This window comes from Vulpes vulpes, chromosome 2 (genome assembly GCF_048418805.1).
Source record: "Vulpes vulpes isolate BD-2025 chromosome 2, VulVul3, whole genome shotgun sequence".
NCBI classification, from domain to species: Eukaryota; Metazoa; Chordata; class Mammalia; order Carnivora; family Canidae; genus Vulpes; species Vulpes vulpes.
Genome location: NC_132781.1, coordinates 22,690,712 through 22,703,778, shown reverse-complemented (window position 1 = coordinate 22,703,778; position 13,067 = coordinate 22,690,712). Strand labels below are relative to the sequence as shown.

The following is a 13,067-nucleotide window of genomic DNA, read 5'->3' as shown; positions in this document are numbered from 1 at the left end:
AGATGATTGCCCACCTGTCCTGATACCACTGCTGTCCTGGCTGAGACGGTGCCCTTGCCCTCTCCTCTTCGTGTCCAAGGGTTTCTCCAGAGGCGGGCCCTGGAATTCGTCCCTCCTCCCTCTCCTGTCTCCCCACCACCAGCTTGGGCAAGAAAAGATGCCCCAGTGTGCCCAGCTAGGGCTCCCCGGCTGCTCGAAGGTTGGTTCCCAGGGCTTCCGGGACCTCCCTTCCAGCTGCCACATGCCAACCCGGCCAGCTCTGCTCAGCTCCGTGGTGCCAAGGTCACGGGTGTGATGCCCAGCTACAGACCCACAGTGCCAGCCGCTCAGCTGCCCAAACCCTGGCCGACTCCGCCACCTGCTGGCCCTTTATGGAACCGCACCCCTGAACTTCAGGGAAGCTGGAAAGGCCTGCAGACCTACCAGGAGTACAGCACCGGCCTGGGGGCTTTACTCGTTTTATCTTATCCAATCGTCACAGCTACCACGTGAGGTGGGCTTTGAAACACGAGGAAGCTTAGGCACAGAGAGGGTAAGAATTTTATCTAAGGTCACACAGCAAATTATAGATGCAAGTTTCCTACCCAGGTCTGTCCAACTCCCAGTGTATGTTCTGTCCACCTGACAGTGTCTTGCTTGGGGGAAGGGAGGGAATATTCTTGATCATCTGCTCTCCCCAACTCCCAGAAGGGAGGCAAAGGCCTCACACTTCCCTTCCAGATTCACCTTCCAGAAAAGGGGAATGTAGTGCCTCTTGTATGCCTTGTATGTGGGGCACCGTGGCAGCAACCAAGCAATGACATGAAGAGACACCATGAGAAGGACATGTCTCAAAATAGTGTGTTTAGACCTATGACACATTAATAGACACACTACAATTTTTTCTTAAAGATTTATTTATTCAGAGAGAGCGAAAGAGAGGCAGAGACACAGGCAGAGAGAGAAGCAGGCTCCATGCAGGGAGCCCGATGTGGGACTCGATCCCAGGTCTCCAGGATCACACCCTGGGCTGCAGGCAGCACCAAACCGCTGTGCCACTGGGGCTGCCCCTACACTACAATTTTTATTTCCGCCTGTCCAAGCAGAAAGACCCGTAGTTCAATCAGAGTTAAGTCAAACAAGGTCTTGATTTTGTTTCTTGGACCCAACTGCCTGTGCTTCTAACTCAAGAATAATAACCGAGGAGTGGCACTTATTTTTACATCTCATTTGCATATGATTAATTCTAAGTCAAAGAGAATGGAGGTCACCCTGGCCCCTTGCTTCTCAGCGCCCCCTCCACCCTGCGCCAGACCCTGGCCACAGCATCCAGATCCCACGGGGCTCCACCACCCTCACTAGTCCTACCCCCCTCCCCTTGCCCCTGACCACATCCCCCCAGCTCCCAGAAGTCCCGTTCCCTTCCTCCTCTGTCACCCACGCAGCCCCCGCCACCTGGCCGCCCACCTGAAAAACTTTTCCCCAAGTTCTTGAGAAGTCGCGTAGGATCCAGGAGAGAAAAATCAAAGTAATAAAACCTCATTTAATTCCTCACGGAGGGCAGAGCTGTGAGCTGCAATTATCTTAATGCTGAGCTATTTTTACTCTCTTTCCATCTCTGTCTCCTGCCTCTCTCCATGGTGAGGCTTTCTTTCTCCCTTTGTCTCTCCATCTCTCTCCCATGTGTTTTCTCTGTCTCTTTTCACTTTTTCCTGCCTCCCCACCTTCTCTCTCTCACCTCTCTTCTCTGCCATCCTTCTTCCCTTCCTCCTCCTTCCTGTCTGTCCCCTATGCTTGTTCCTCTGTCAGCCAGGCTTCCCCACCCCTCCTCGCCCAGGTTTTGCAGCCAGGAGCTGTGCAGACCTGGACAAAGGCTGGGGGAAGAGGGTACAGACCCTCCCCTTCACTCCAACATCATCCCCATCGTCCAGGCCTACTCTGAGGGGGAGCCTGGATCAGGGGAACTTTTCCCTCATGGCCTCCCAGAGTGAGTGCCAATCCTTTTGGCAGCACCTTCATAGAGGAGTCCTCCCTGGTCACATGAGCCTAGTCGAGGGCCTTTTCACCCTGAGGGGCTCAGAGTTGTGGCTGGTGGTGATGCCTCTCTGTCCCTGGCCTCTTGTCACCCACTCAGCTGTCCTCTGTCCCCTTCACCCCGCTCCAGGACTTTCCTGCTTCCCCAGGCACTGGAAACCACAGGCCATTCCCCTTCACCTTGGCTGAGCAGCTTGGCTCAGGGCTGTAATTTCCGGTGCCACTTCTGACTTCCAGGACCTCCTTATTTACCCCCTCAAGGCACTGTCAAAGCTGCTCTTTGCCACTCCCCAGCACGCTCCACCTGGAAAAGGGGTCTAGGCCACGCCAGGGGCTGTCACAGATGCCCACACCCTGGGGTCACAACCTGGCATCTGGCTGTTTGCCTGACAAGCATCTAAGTCAACAAACATGGTGGGTTTTGAACCAGGCCTGGGATGGGGGGGAATGGATCTGAGTGGCCAGGACTCCCAGCTGCTAGAAGCAAAGCTTGGTTCTCCTGCCCCCCTCTGGGTGACACATCACGCCCTTGACCCCATTTTCACAAGACTCCTCTGGTCTCTTGCTCCCTCCTGCCAAGGACCCAGCATGCCAGGGCTAGGAGTGGAAAAGTTGCTGGAGGGGGCGGGGTAGGGGAGTGGTCCTGCCTGTTCCAGGTCTGAGTGTGACCAGGAGAAAAGGCAGCCAACACAAACAGAGCCCCAGGAAGACACACGCTTGTGTACACGTCTACTACACATGCACCCTCTTGGCGCTACAGAGAAGTATTCAGATGCTCACCCAGAGGCCTGCAACAATACTCAGGGCCTGGACAGATAAACAGGGACACTAACCCATAGGGCCAGCTCCTCCCTTTTCCCTTCCAGAGACACACAAACGCCTCTGCAGAAAGAGAGAGGCTCACACCTCAGAAACAAGCACACACACCTCTCCCCCTAGCTCTGCTCCTGAATGCACCAAACTCACACACACGTGATGGCACGTGTACTGGTACAGGCAGCCCCCCAACTCTGTCCCCCTGGGCTGGCTCTGTCTCCCCCACTTTAGATCCCGGGAGAAAAGACAGGAGACACGTGAGCCCAGGGTACATCAGGGCAGGGACACATCACACCCCCCCCACCCCCCAGGATCACAACCTCATCCTCCTCTTCTGCACAGGCTAGAGCTGTGGATACAGCCCCTCCACCCCCTGCAAGCTGCCACACACCAGCCCATCACCTTGACAGCCTCTGACATCCTCCCCCACACCCACACCCTCCCCCAGCACACAGTCTTCCCACACCCTGCCACTCACACCCGCATCTTTGACACTCTGACACACTTACTCACATAGACTCACACACACTCATGCCACACGGAGCCCCCCCCCACACACACACTCCCTAGCTACAGGCACCACAGGACCCTGGCACTCACACACACTCCCTGCCATGATGACTGACACGTGTCCTCCCACACACACCCGCTCTTTCACACTCGCTGACTCTCCAGGACACCCCCATTCACAGCGTGACATGCTGGTGGTAGTTTCTCTCGAGGACCTTCCAGGCCTCCTCGTGAAACTCCAAGGACCCAGGCCACGAAGGGTTAAAGCCAGAGTCCCGTCTCCCCGCGGCCCCTCTCCCCCCACCCCCCCGGCCTCCCCCCATTATCCTCCCTGCTGGACTCCATCAATAATGCAGCTTCAAGTTCTCGGGAGACGGCAGGGGGCCCCCAGCCGGCTCCCCGGGTCCTGGCTCACACTCCGCACCCTCCTCCCGGCCCCGGGAGAACACGGTTCTCGGCGCTCATTGGCCACTTCCCTCTGGGCCCTCCCACCGAGCCCCCGGGCGCCAGTCCCAGGCGGAGGGGAGGGGACGGGCCGGGGGACCCCGAGGCCGGGGCCAGAGGGTGAGACCTGGGAGGACGGCGAGCGGCTGACACAGACCGAATCGCAGCGAGAGGGAGGGAGGGCGAGGGAGGCGGAGACACCCCCGGAGACCCTCCGAGAGAGCGAGCGAGGGAAGGAGCGAGAGGGAGACTCCGGGCGAGGGCCCGAGCCCGCGAGCGGGACCCAGGCTGCAGGCGCCCGGGGACCCGCGCAGGGGGCGCGGCGCGGAGCCCGAGGGCCGGGAGCCGGGAGCCGGGAGCCGGGAGCCGGGGGCGCTGCGAGCCGGCGCGACCCCCTCCCGCCTGCCGCCCTCCCCTCGCGGCGCGCGGTATTTTTATCTGAGCGTGAGCCGCTCGCCTCCCCCTCGCCGCGCGCAGCCCGCGCTCGCCGCCGCGCCCAGCAGCGCCGGGAGCCGAGCCGGGACCGCCGCCCGGGACCCCTGTCGCGCGCCAGCGCCGCCGGCCACCCCGCCCGCCATGGACCCGAAGGACCGCAAGAAGATCCAGTTCTCGGTGCCCGCGCCCCCCAGCCAGCTCGACCCCCGCCAGGTGGAGATGGTAAGGGGCCGCCCCCCCGCGCCCCCCCGCCCCCCCGCGCCCCCCGCGCCCCCCGCGGCGCCCCTCCCGACACCGGCCCCCGGGCTCCTCCCGCGGCGGGGCGCTGCCGGGGCCGGCCCGGCCCGGGGGTGGGGGGACGCGGCGGCTCGGGCCGCCTCGGACACGCGGGGGCGCGGGGCCGCGCGTCAAGTTAGCTGCGCGCTCGGGCAACTTTTTCCCGGGGCCGCAGGAAGCCGGGCGGCGAGCGTCGCGGGCAGGGCCGTCCCGGGCCAACCCCAGGGCGGGCGGCAGGTGCCCCGGCCCCTGCACGGCGGGTGGCCTCCTGCCCCGGGCGCCCACCGGGACCGCGGCGCCCTGGCCCGGCCGGAGCCGGAGGAGGTGAGACCCGGTGCACGGACCCGCCGCACGGAACCGACCCCCGCCCCGCCGCCCCGCGCTCTGCCCGCCTCGGGCCCCCGTGTGCGCCGGGACCGGGCCGCCAGGGCTCGTTCCCACCTCCTCCTGCTGCCAGGCCCTCCGTGGAGCCGCAACATCGGGGTGGGGGCGACCGGTCCTCGCCGAAGCCAGACCTCTTCACAGAGTCCTGAGTTCTCTGCAGAGCCTTCCTGGGGGTCGAGAGGCCTCCAAAGTGGTGGGAGTGGACGGAGGGAAAGAAGAGCCCCCCCCCCCCCAAGTAGCACGTTCACTTGTTGCTGGGCTGCAGCTGACACCCAGCAGAGCAGTGAGAGTGGGGCCAAGTCACCTGGGGGAGAGATGGGGGGGTTATGGGGAGGGGGAGGTTGGGTCCTGGGCCCAAGCAGCTTTGGGTCTGCAGGGCAGTTTGGAGAGCTTGGCAAGGGGGGGCGGGTGGCAGTTTCAGCTTCATTCACCTGATTCTCTTTGTGCATTTCCCTGGAGCTCAGAGGGGACCTAATTAACTGACAGTTGATCTGATTGCCAAGCCCCAAGCGGAGGTGGGGGGGCAGCTACTGGGAGTGCTCAGTGCCTCCCCTGCCCCACACTCTCACTGTTCAGTTTGGCTCTTGGACCAAGGAGGGCAACTTTTGGGGTTTTTTTTTATGAGCACTGGGCCAAGAGTTTTACAGCCTGAGAGAAACTGCTAGTGAAACATAGCCTTCCAGGGACACCTCCAGGACCTGGTGGGTCTGGGGCTCGGGCGCACACCTGAGCCTCCATGTGAGGTTGCAGGTGTCTGCAGAGCCCTGGCTCAGCCTCCCTCTGCAGTGGGATCCAGTTTCTTTGGAGCCCTTGAGCTGACCTTAGGTGGGCAGGGCCACGTGGGTCCCATGGCCTGTGGGGCATCTTCCACAGCCAGCTTCTGCTCCTGAGGTCTGATATCTACAAAAGCAGGAGAGGATGGGCCTCCTTGATAGGGAAAGATAGAAATGGAGATGCCCATTCTGGAGGAGCCATGGAGTGGGATAGGCATGGGCTAGGAGTCAGTGATGGGCTTTTCTCCTCCTTTCTCTGCTGTGATGAGCTGTGTGGCATTGAGCTCTTGGCTGAACCTCTTTGAACCCTGGGTTTTCACCTCTGTAAAATGAGGGGGTTGGGTGATCTATGGAGTTCCTTTCAGCTCTGACAGTCTTTGATTTAAAGGTTCCCTGAGGATTTCAAAGCACTGTTTGTTCCCTGCTGCCTGGGGGATGGGGGTGCAGGTGTCTCTCCTGCTCTCCCCCCCACCCACTTCTTTCTCCATCTCCTTAGATCCGTCGCAGGAGACCAACCCCTGCCATGCTCTTCCGGCTTTCAGAGCACTCCTCTCCAGGTGGGCCCTTCCCTGCCACCCCAGCCCTGGCCCCACCCTAACTCCCATGTCTTCTTGGGGCCCTTGCCAAAGTCCCATGAGTAGGAGACTGAGTGGAAGATGAGGAGGGTGGGTAAGGTCTGGGAGGCCAACTCTGCTGGGTTCATGTATTAACCAGGCACCGTCCAACACCCAGAAGAAGGAAAGGGCACACTTTCCCTTTCCCCAGAGCTTGAGCCTTTGGGGAAAGTAATTCAGATTCTCTTTCTCTCTTCCCTTTCCTCCCCGTCCTCTCTCTTCTTCTCTCCGTTTCCCTTGGTTCATTGGTGGCCCCCCTCAGAGGAGGAGGCCTCCCCTCACCAGGTGAGTTTCCAGGGGCAGCTGGAAGGAGGGATGCTGAGGGCCCTTTGTGGTAGGCTGGACAGGATTATTCCCCACTGGCACAGGGGGCCACCCCCGAGGACACATTAGTATATCAACTGGCAACTTGGTAAGAGTGTCTGGTGCCAGGGTTCCACCAATACCTACGCCTCTGCCCTTGTCTTTCCTCCGCTTGGACTCTGGCTAGGCCTCTGGATTCTGGCCTGAGCCAGGCCATGGCTTCTGGGGGACCCTCCTAGAGCAGGACCTGAGGGGCAGCAGTGCCTGGACCCATCAGTGTCAGCGGAGGCTAGAGCAGTTGGCTTGGGTTGCCAGGGCTGGGGTGGAATGGAGGAAGGGTGAAGGGAGGGGCCTCTGGTGAGCCTATTTAACCTAGCACTTACCCTGGCAGAGAGCTTCAGGAGAGGGGCACCACCTCAAGTCGAAGAGACCCAACCCATGTGCCTACACACCCCCCTCGCTGAAAGGTACTATTCTCCCCACCCCTACCCCCGCCATTAGTCTGGCTGGCCCCTTGACCCCTGGAGCTGGGCTGACAGTGGGGGAGGGAGGTGAAGTGTGGAGCATTTGTCAGTGGGGAAGGATTGGCTTCTGTACTCCAACCACTGGTTAGGGACCAGCTCTTTTTAAATTCAGCCTTGTAGAGAAGGGGCCTAGGGGCTGAAAGGGGTGGCCCTGGGCCTTATAATCAGGTTGCAGGGTTGAAAGAAAAGAAATGGCTGCCTTAAGTGGCAAGTATCATCAACGCAAAGACATTCAGCTCTGTTCCTCCTCTTTGCAAGTGCGTGGCAGACCACCTTCCCCACTCACCATCCCTCCCCAGCGGGAGCACTTTCCCCAGGTACAGCACTTGCTCCCCTCTCCCACTGGCATATATTTGCACAGGTCAGCAAACTGGACACTTCTCGAGTCCTGCTTCTTTCTACATTAAAACACAAGTCTTTCCTGTAGTACTCATTTGCTTTGTGTGCCAGGCCTCACTGGTGGCATTGGGCAAAATCGGAGGAGTAAGTTTATGTGCTGCCAAAGTGAGCACAAATTGGAGTAAGATTTAGCCCAGACCCTCTTGGGGCCTTTTGCCTCAGAGGGTCCTCGGTGAGTTACAGAGGAGAGGCTGGTTAAGCCTGGATTTGAAGGATGAGGAGGGATTCAACAGGCAGGCAAGACATGGAAGGGCATTCCAGGAAGGCCCTGGGCACAGGGAGAGGAGGTATGAAATCACAGAGTCTCTTGAGTCAGCCCGAGACTTGGCTTCCGGCAGGAGGCAGGCAGTGGAGATGGGGTATGGGAAGGATCTCTAACTAAGCCAAAGAAAGCCTTCCACACACACCCCCAACCTCAGCTCTGGCCTGAGGCTCTTCCTGCCCAGGGTGGGAGGAGATCGGAAGGGCTGCTGTGAGCTCCCAATGGGCTGGGTTTAATGAGTTCTCGGCATGGGCCAAGGTCAACAGGCACACCTGTCAGCCTACCTGTCAGCCTGCCTGCCAGGGTTAGGAGCAGAGAGGAGAGGCTGGGAGGAGAAGAGAGAAAGCCAAGGGCATCCTGTCTCACCCCAGGAAAGAAAGAGGAAGGGACAGTCTGTGGGCAGCGGGTAGGGCATGTAGAAGGACTCCCCACCTGTGGGGATGTGGGATAAGGCCAGCCCCCAAAGGAGGCACAGGGGGGTGGTGGCATCTTCTCTGAGAGAACAAAAGATCTCCCTCCCCGCTACTCTGGGCTGGGGAGGGCTGAGTGGTGGTGAGGAACGAGAACAGTCCTTCGAACTCTTGGTCACGAGCCTGGGGCCAAAGGCTGGGGTGAAGAGGCTAGGGCCAAGGTGCTTCCTCGGCACCCTGCAAGGGCTAGGGCACTGCCATTGCCCCTTTGGGCCGCACTGTAGCCCAGTCTATGTTGGGAGAGGTGGGGCAGTCTGGGCCTTCTGGCTTCAAAAGAGAGACTTGTACTGGGGAAGTCCATGGCCCCAGAAATGGGGACAGATAGAGAAGAAGACAGCTGGGAGGGCCAGAGAAAGACCCCAGAGAGCCCAGAGAGGCATGAGGGGAGCACTCAAGGAAGCCAGCACACCTATTGTCATAATGCTCAGAAACTAAACTCTCCTCCCCCAACCAGGGGGTGGGCGGGTGCTCTAGCTGCCACCTCCTCTCTTCCCTTCCCCCCAACCCTCAGAGGACCCTTCTGTCCCTGGAGGGCACTGTTTTGCAGGCTTCAGCCCCTTTCTGGGCAAGGGACAGCTCCTGCTAGGGTTGGGGCTTTGTAAGGGGAACAGCCAATGGCCTCCAGGGGAAAGGTGGACAACACTGAGCCTGAGCTGGGGGGACTCTCCGAGGCCGAGCTCTCTCACACTTGGCTCAAGGTGAAGCTTTGCCGCGTCCCCAAGGCCAGGGCAGGGCGGTTTATTGCATTTTTATTGCCTGGCTAGCTTACCCAAAGCCAGCGGGAGGCACTGGGCTGGGAGCCTGGGGCAGGGCGGGGCGGTGGGCACACACAATGCACCCTCTGTCCCCGTCCCAAGTTGGCAGGAGCGTGGTGCCCTGTTCATTGCACCAGAGGTTTCCAGCCTGGATCTACTCTTCTGGGCTTTCTGAGGCGGGGGTGGGGGGGGGAGTGGGGGTGCCTGCCTACTGAGAAGGAGCAGGAGCAGAAGCAGGAGCAGGAGCAGGAGCAGGAGCAGGAGCAGGAGCAGGAGCAACCCCAGCCACTTGCTTGTCAGCTTCCTGTCTGTGAGCTGTGAGTTCTGCTGCCCAAATGCTCTTAAATCCCACCAGCTCCTGGTGCCCCTGCTGCCTCTGCCCTAGCCACTCCTCAGAGCATCCCCTCTACCCCTGCCATTCCCCCAGAATCCCCCAGCCCTGGCCCCTTTCTCCTAACTCCCTGGGCCTTTCCATCTCTTGGAGACTTCTCCCCAGCTGCCCACACTGTTCCTTTCCTGGGCCCTATCCCAGCAGGCCTTGGTGGTGTTGGGGGGGTGGGTGGTGTTTGCTGCTTTCTAGGTCACCACAGAGGGAGCTGGAAGCTTGGGGATGTGGGTCAAGATTGTGGGGGCTGCGTCTGAGCACGGCACATCCTCAGGCACAACTTCACTGGCTGGAGACCGTTATATTCTCTGTCTCTGAATTGTTTCTGCCTCAGAACCTGGGGCAAAAATGTGTGGAGTGGCATCTCTGACAGGGGCAGAGCCAGGGAGTGGGAACCGAGCCCGGCACAGAGAGGGGGACAGGATCAGGGTAAGCAATGAGCCCTGGGCAGTCTGAGCACCCTGCTAGAAACTAAACCCATAGGCCCTGGCCCCATGGGTACTGTGCCTTCTACTGGGGCTGTAGCTGGTGGACACTGTCTCCAGTGCCGGGTCCTTGGCGAAGCAAGCTCCCCAGTCATGGAATGTTAAGCTGCTGCTGCTGTACCTGCCTGGTCTTGTCTGGTTTGGCACCCTATGGTTCGAGGGAGCTGCCTGGTGCCAGCCTCTGAGGAGGTCTGCATCACCGGACAACCTAGGAGCCAAACATGATTAAGGATCTAACCCCTGCTGCTTCTGCCCTGGTATGGCCCCCAGCAGACTGGCCTGTGACTATTTTATTTTATTTATTTTATTTTAGATTTTATTTATTTATTAGAGAGCAAGCACAAGCAGAGGGGGCGGCAGAGGGAGAGGGAGAAAGAGAGGGGGAAGCAGACTTTCCACTGAGCAGGGAGCCAGATGTGGGGCTCTGTCCCAGGACCCTGGGACCATGACCTGAGCCGAAGGCAGATGGTTAGCCAACTGAGCCACCCAGGAGCCCCTGTTCTGTGACCTTTAGCTTTTGAATTAGACCTCTGAGGGGGTGAGCCATGGCCCAGGCTGCAAGGAGGTTGGGGCTGGGCCACATGCCTCTCCAACTCCATGGGCTGCTTCTTGGCCTGGCTCACCCTTGCCTTCCGGGGTCCCCCTGTGCCAGCCGTGCAGCGTATTGCTGAGTCTCATCTGCAGTCCATCAGCAACCTGAGTGAGAACCAGGCCTCAGAGGAGGAGGATGAGCTGGGGGAGCTGCGGGAACTGGGCTACCCAAGAGAGGAAGATGAAGAGGAGGAGGAGGAGGATGACGACGATGAAGAGGAGGAGGAGGACAGCCAGGCTGAAGTCCTGAAGGGCAGCAGGGGGTCTGGTAAGCTGAAGGGGTGGGGAATCCTGGGTGATACCAGCATGGGCTAGGCGGGGTCCTCCTTGAGAGTCCTGGGGCACCCCTCCCAGGTCGTCCTTCACACATGTAAACTACCATCACACGGTAAGGGCCTCCCCATCCTCCCACCCACAGGTGCCTTACCTGATGATACCTGGGCTGCCCCTATCCCAGTCAGGGTGTCCCTAGTAATTCCTCTCCTCCCTAAGAATTCTGGCAAGGCCACATGAGGTTTGAGGCTAGACCGAAGAGAAGACTTCCCATCTATGGCTGTGAAGGGGGTATGAGGAGGTGCAGAGATAGAGAACTAAGAGGCCCCAATGCCCTGTTACCTGTGTTTTTAAACGTAGGATGTGGTTTCTGCTGGGAGGCAAAGAGCTGGTTGCCAAGTCCTCCCCAGGACCCTGTGGCTGGTTCTCCCCAGTTTAGTTCCTTGGCTGGAGGTGAGAGGGTGCCCTCTAGTGTCTAGATGGAGAATCCAGGATTCAAGAACCAACTTGGTCCTCTGCACTTCCAACCCCAAACTGCCTGGGAAGAGAGGGGCCAAAGAGGGGGCTTAAGACCGCTACAGAAGGCCCCAGATCCAGAAATCTCCACAGAGGGTCCCAAGGCCCAGAGAATTCCTAGGCAAAAGATCTCTGTTCTTCCCACAGCTATTTTTTCCACACTTAGCTATGGAAGGTTGTCACCATATCTATCCCTTCTGATGCACATAAAACTTTTTGGTCTCACTGTTTATGGGGACAAAAAACAGTCGACCACCCCTGCCTGTAGACTTCAGCCCCTGCATCCAAACAAAATGCCTTGGACCTCCTCTCTGCATCTCTGTCAACCCTGGAGCAAAAGCTCCTGTTGGAAGTTGAGTCAGCTCCCACTGAGACTCTTAGGACAGGTAAAGAGGAAGCAAGAGGAGACTCTTCCCTCTGAAAAAGCATCAGGGCAGAGAATCAAATGACAAGACTACCAAGGAGCAATGCCGGTTGCCACCACTCCTGGAGTGCCGCCTCTGGGCTGGTCAGCATATTAACTATTACCTTATTTAAGGCAATCTACAAAAAAAAAAAAGGCAATCTACACGTTTCCTCCTTACCGTCCCCTTCAGAGAGGCAATAACTTATAATAATCTAATAATAATCTATAATAATCTAACTCATATAGCTAGTCACTGGGAGCGCTATCTTGGTCCAGTGTTCTCCATTATACCATGATGCCCTCAGAAAACTTAGCCTCGGCCAGCAGGGAGCCTCAGCTCTTGCTCCAGGACGCCTGAATGGTTACTTAGAGGCTATGTTTTAATCCCTTCATCCCCATCCCCAGCTGGGCAGAAGACAACTTGTGGCCAGGGTTTGGAAGGCCCCTGGGAGCGCCCACCCCCTCTGGATGAGCCCCAGAGAGATGGAAGTTCCAAAGAACAAGTGGAAGACCTGGCACTAAATGGTGAGGCTAGGTAGCGAAGGATGGGGAGGCGGGGCTGGGATTCTGTGGGCGTGGCCAAGCCCTGAGTCCCTCTCCTTGCCTTGCAGAGCCTGGGGAGGGGCCACAGCGCCCCACCCACCCCGAGCCTGGCACATAGGCACCCGGCCTTGCATCTCAGAAGGAAGTGGAGGGGGCATTGCTGTTCCCCAGAAACCCACTCTGCCCCCACCCTCTTTTGTACCCTTCCCTCTCATTCGCTAGGGCTGTGGCTTCTGACTTCTAGAAGACTTAAGGCTGGTCTGTGTTCGCTTGTTGCCCACCTTTGGCTGATGCCCAGACTCCCTGGGCACTTGCTGCCTGATGCCTACCCCTGCCAGTCATTCCCCCATTTACCCAGAGGGAGGCGAGATGTGAGAGAGTTTGCATTGGATAATCCAATAAGGGGGGGGGGGCAAAGGTTTATCCGTCACAATTCTACTCCCCAGACCCTTCTCCTGGGCACAGGAAACCCACAGGGCAGGACCCTAAGATCTGGGGAAGGAGGGTACTGAGAACCTGTATGTGCCCTTAGATCCTTCTCCATCCCCTCTCCAACGGGGGATTCCAAGTTACCACCCCTCTCTCTGGCTCCTACCAGGGCCCAGGATTCAGGCATCCTTCTCCTCAACCTCAACATTTTGGAAATCTTCCCCTTATCACCCCTACGCCCCAGCCTGGGTGCCTGGAAGACAGGACTAGCAGAGGCTGCTTTGTTGCGTTTTGTTTGTGCTTTGATGCCAGGAATGCTGCCTAGTATACGTCCTTAGGGGGGCACACGGTGGGGAAGCCAGGTTCTCCCTGTCCTCCAGCTGCTCTGCCCCCTTCCTCTCTTCCCTGATTCCAGGCCTTGAACCACTCCTGTGCCGTAATAAATAAATCTTTGTAAATAA

At 58.7% G+C, this 13,067-nt stretch overlaps 1 protein-coding gene across 3 annotated transcripts; it reads left to right on the top strand.

Annotated features, from left to right (window-relative positions):
• The first annotated feature begins 4,004 nt into the window (after positions 1 to 4,004).
• Positions 4,005 to 13,067, top strand: PPP1R1B (protein phosphatase 1 regulatory inhibitor subunit 1B). 3 transcript variants are annotated; one of them, XM_072747328.1, is made up of 7 exons: positions 4,005 to 4,440; positions 6,148 to 6,208; positions 6,528 to 6,550; positions 6,960 to 7,035; positions 10,501 to 10,707; positions 12,040 to 12,159; positions 12,246 to 13,067. In XM_072747328.1, exons 1-7 carry the CDS (start codon positions 4,360 to 4,362, stop codon positions 12,293 to 12,295), a joined length of 618 nt encoding a protein of 205 aa, XP_072603429.1. In that variant the 5' UTR covers positions 4,005 to 4,359; the 3' UTR covers positions 12,296 to 13,067. The 3 variants fall into 3 exon arrangements, with proteins under 3 accessions (XP_072603429.1, XP_072603430.1, XP_072603431.1); XM_072747330.1 differs by lacking the exon at positions 4,005 to 4,440 and adding an exon at positions 4,695 to 4,818; XM_072747329.1 differs by lacking the exon at positions 12,040 to 12,159 and having other exon boundaries at positions 12,246 to 12,802.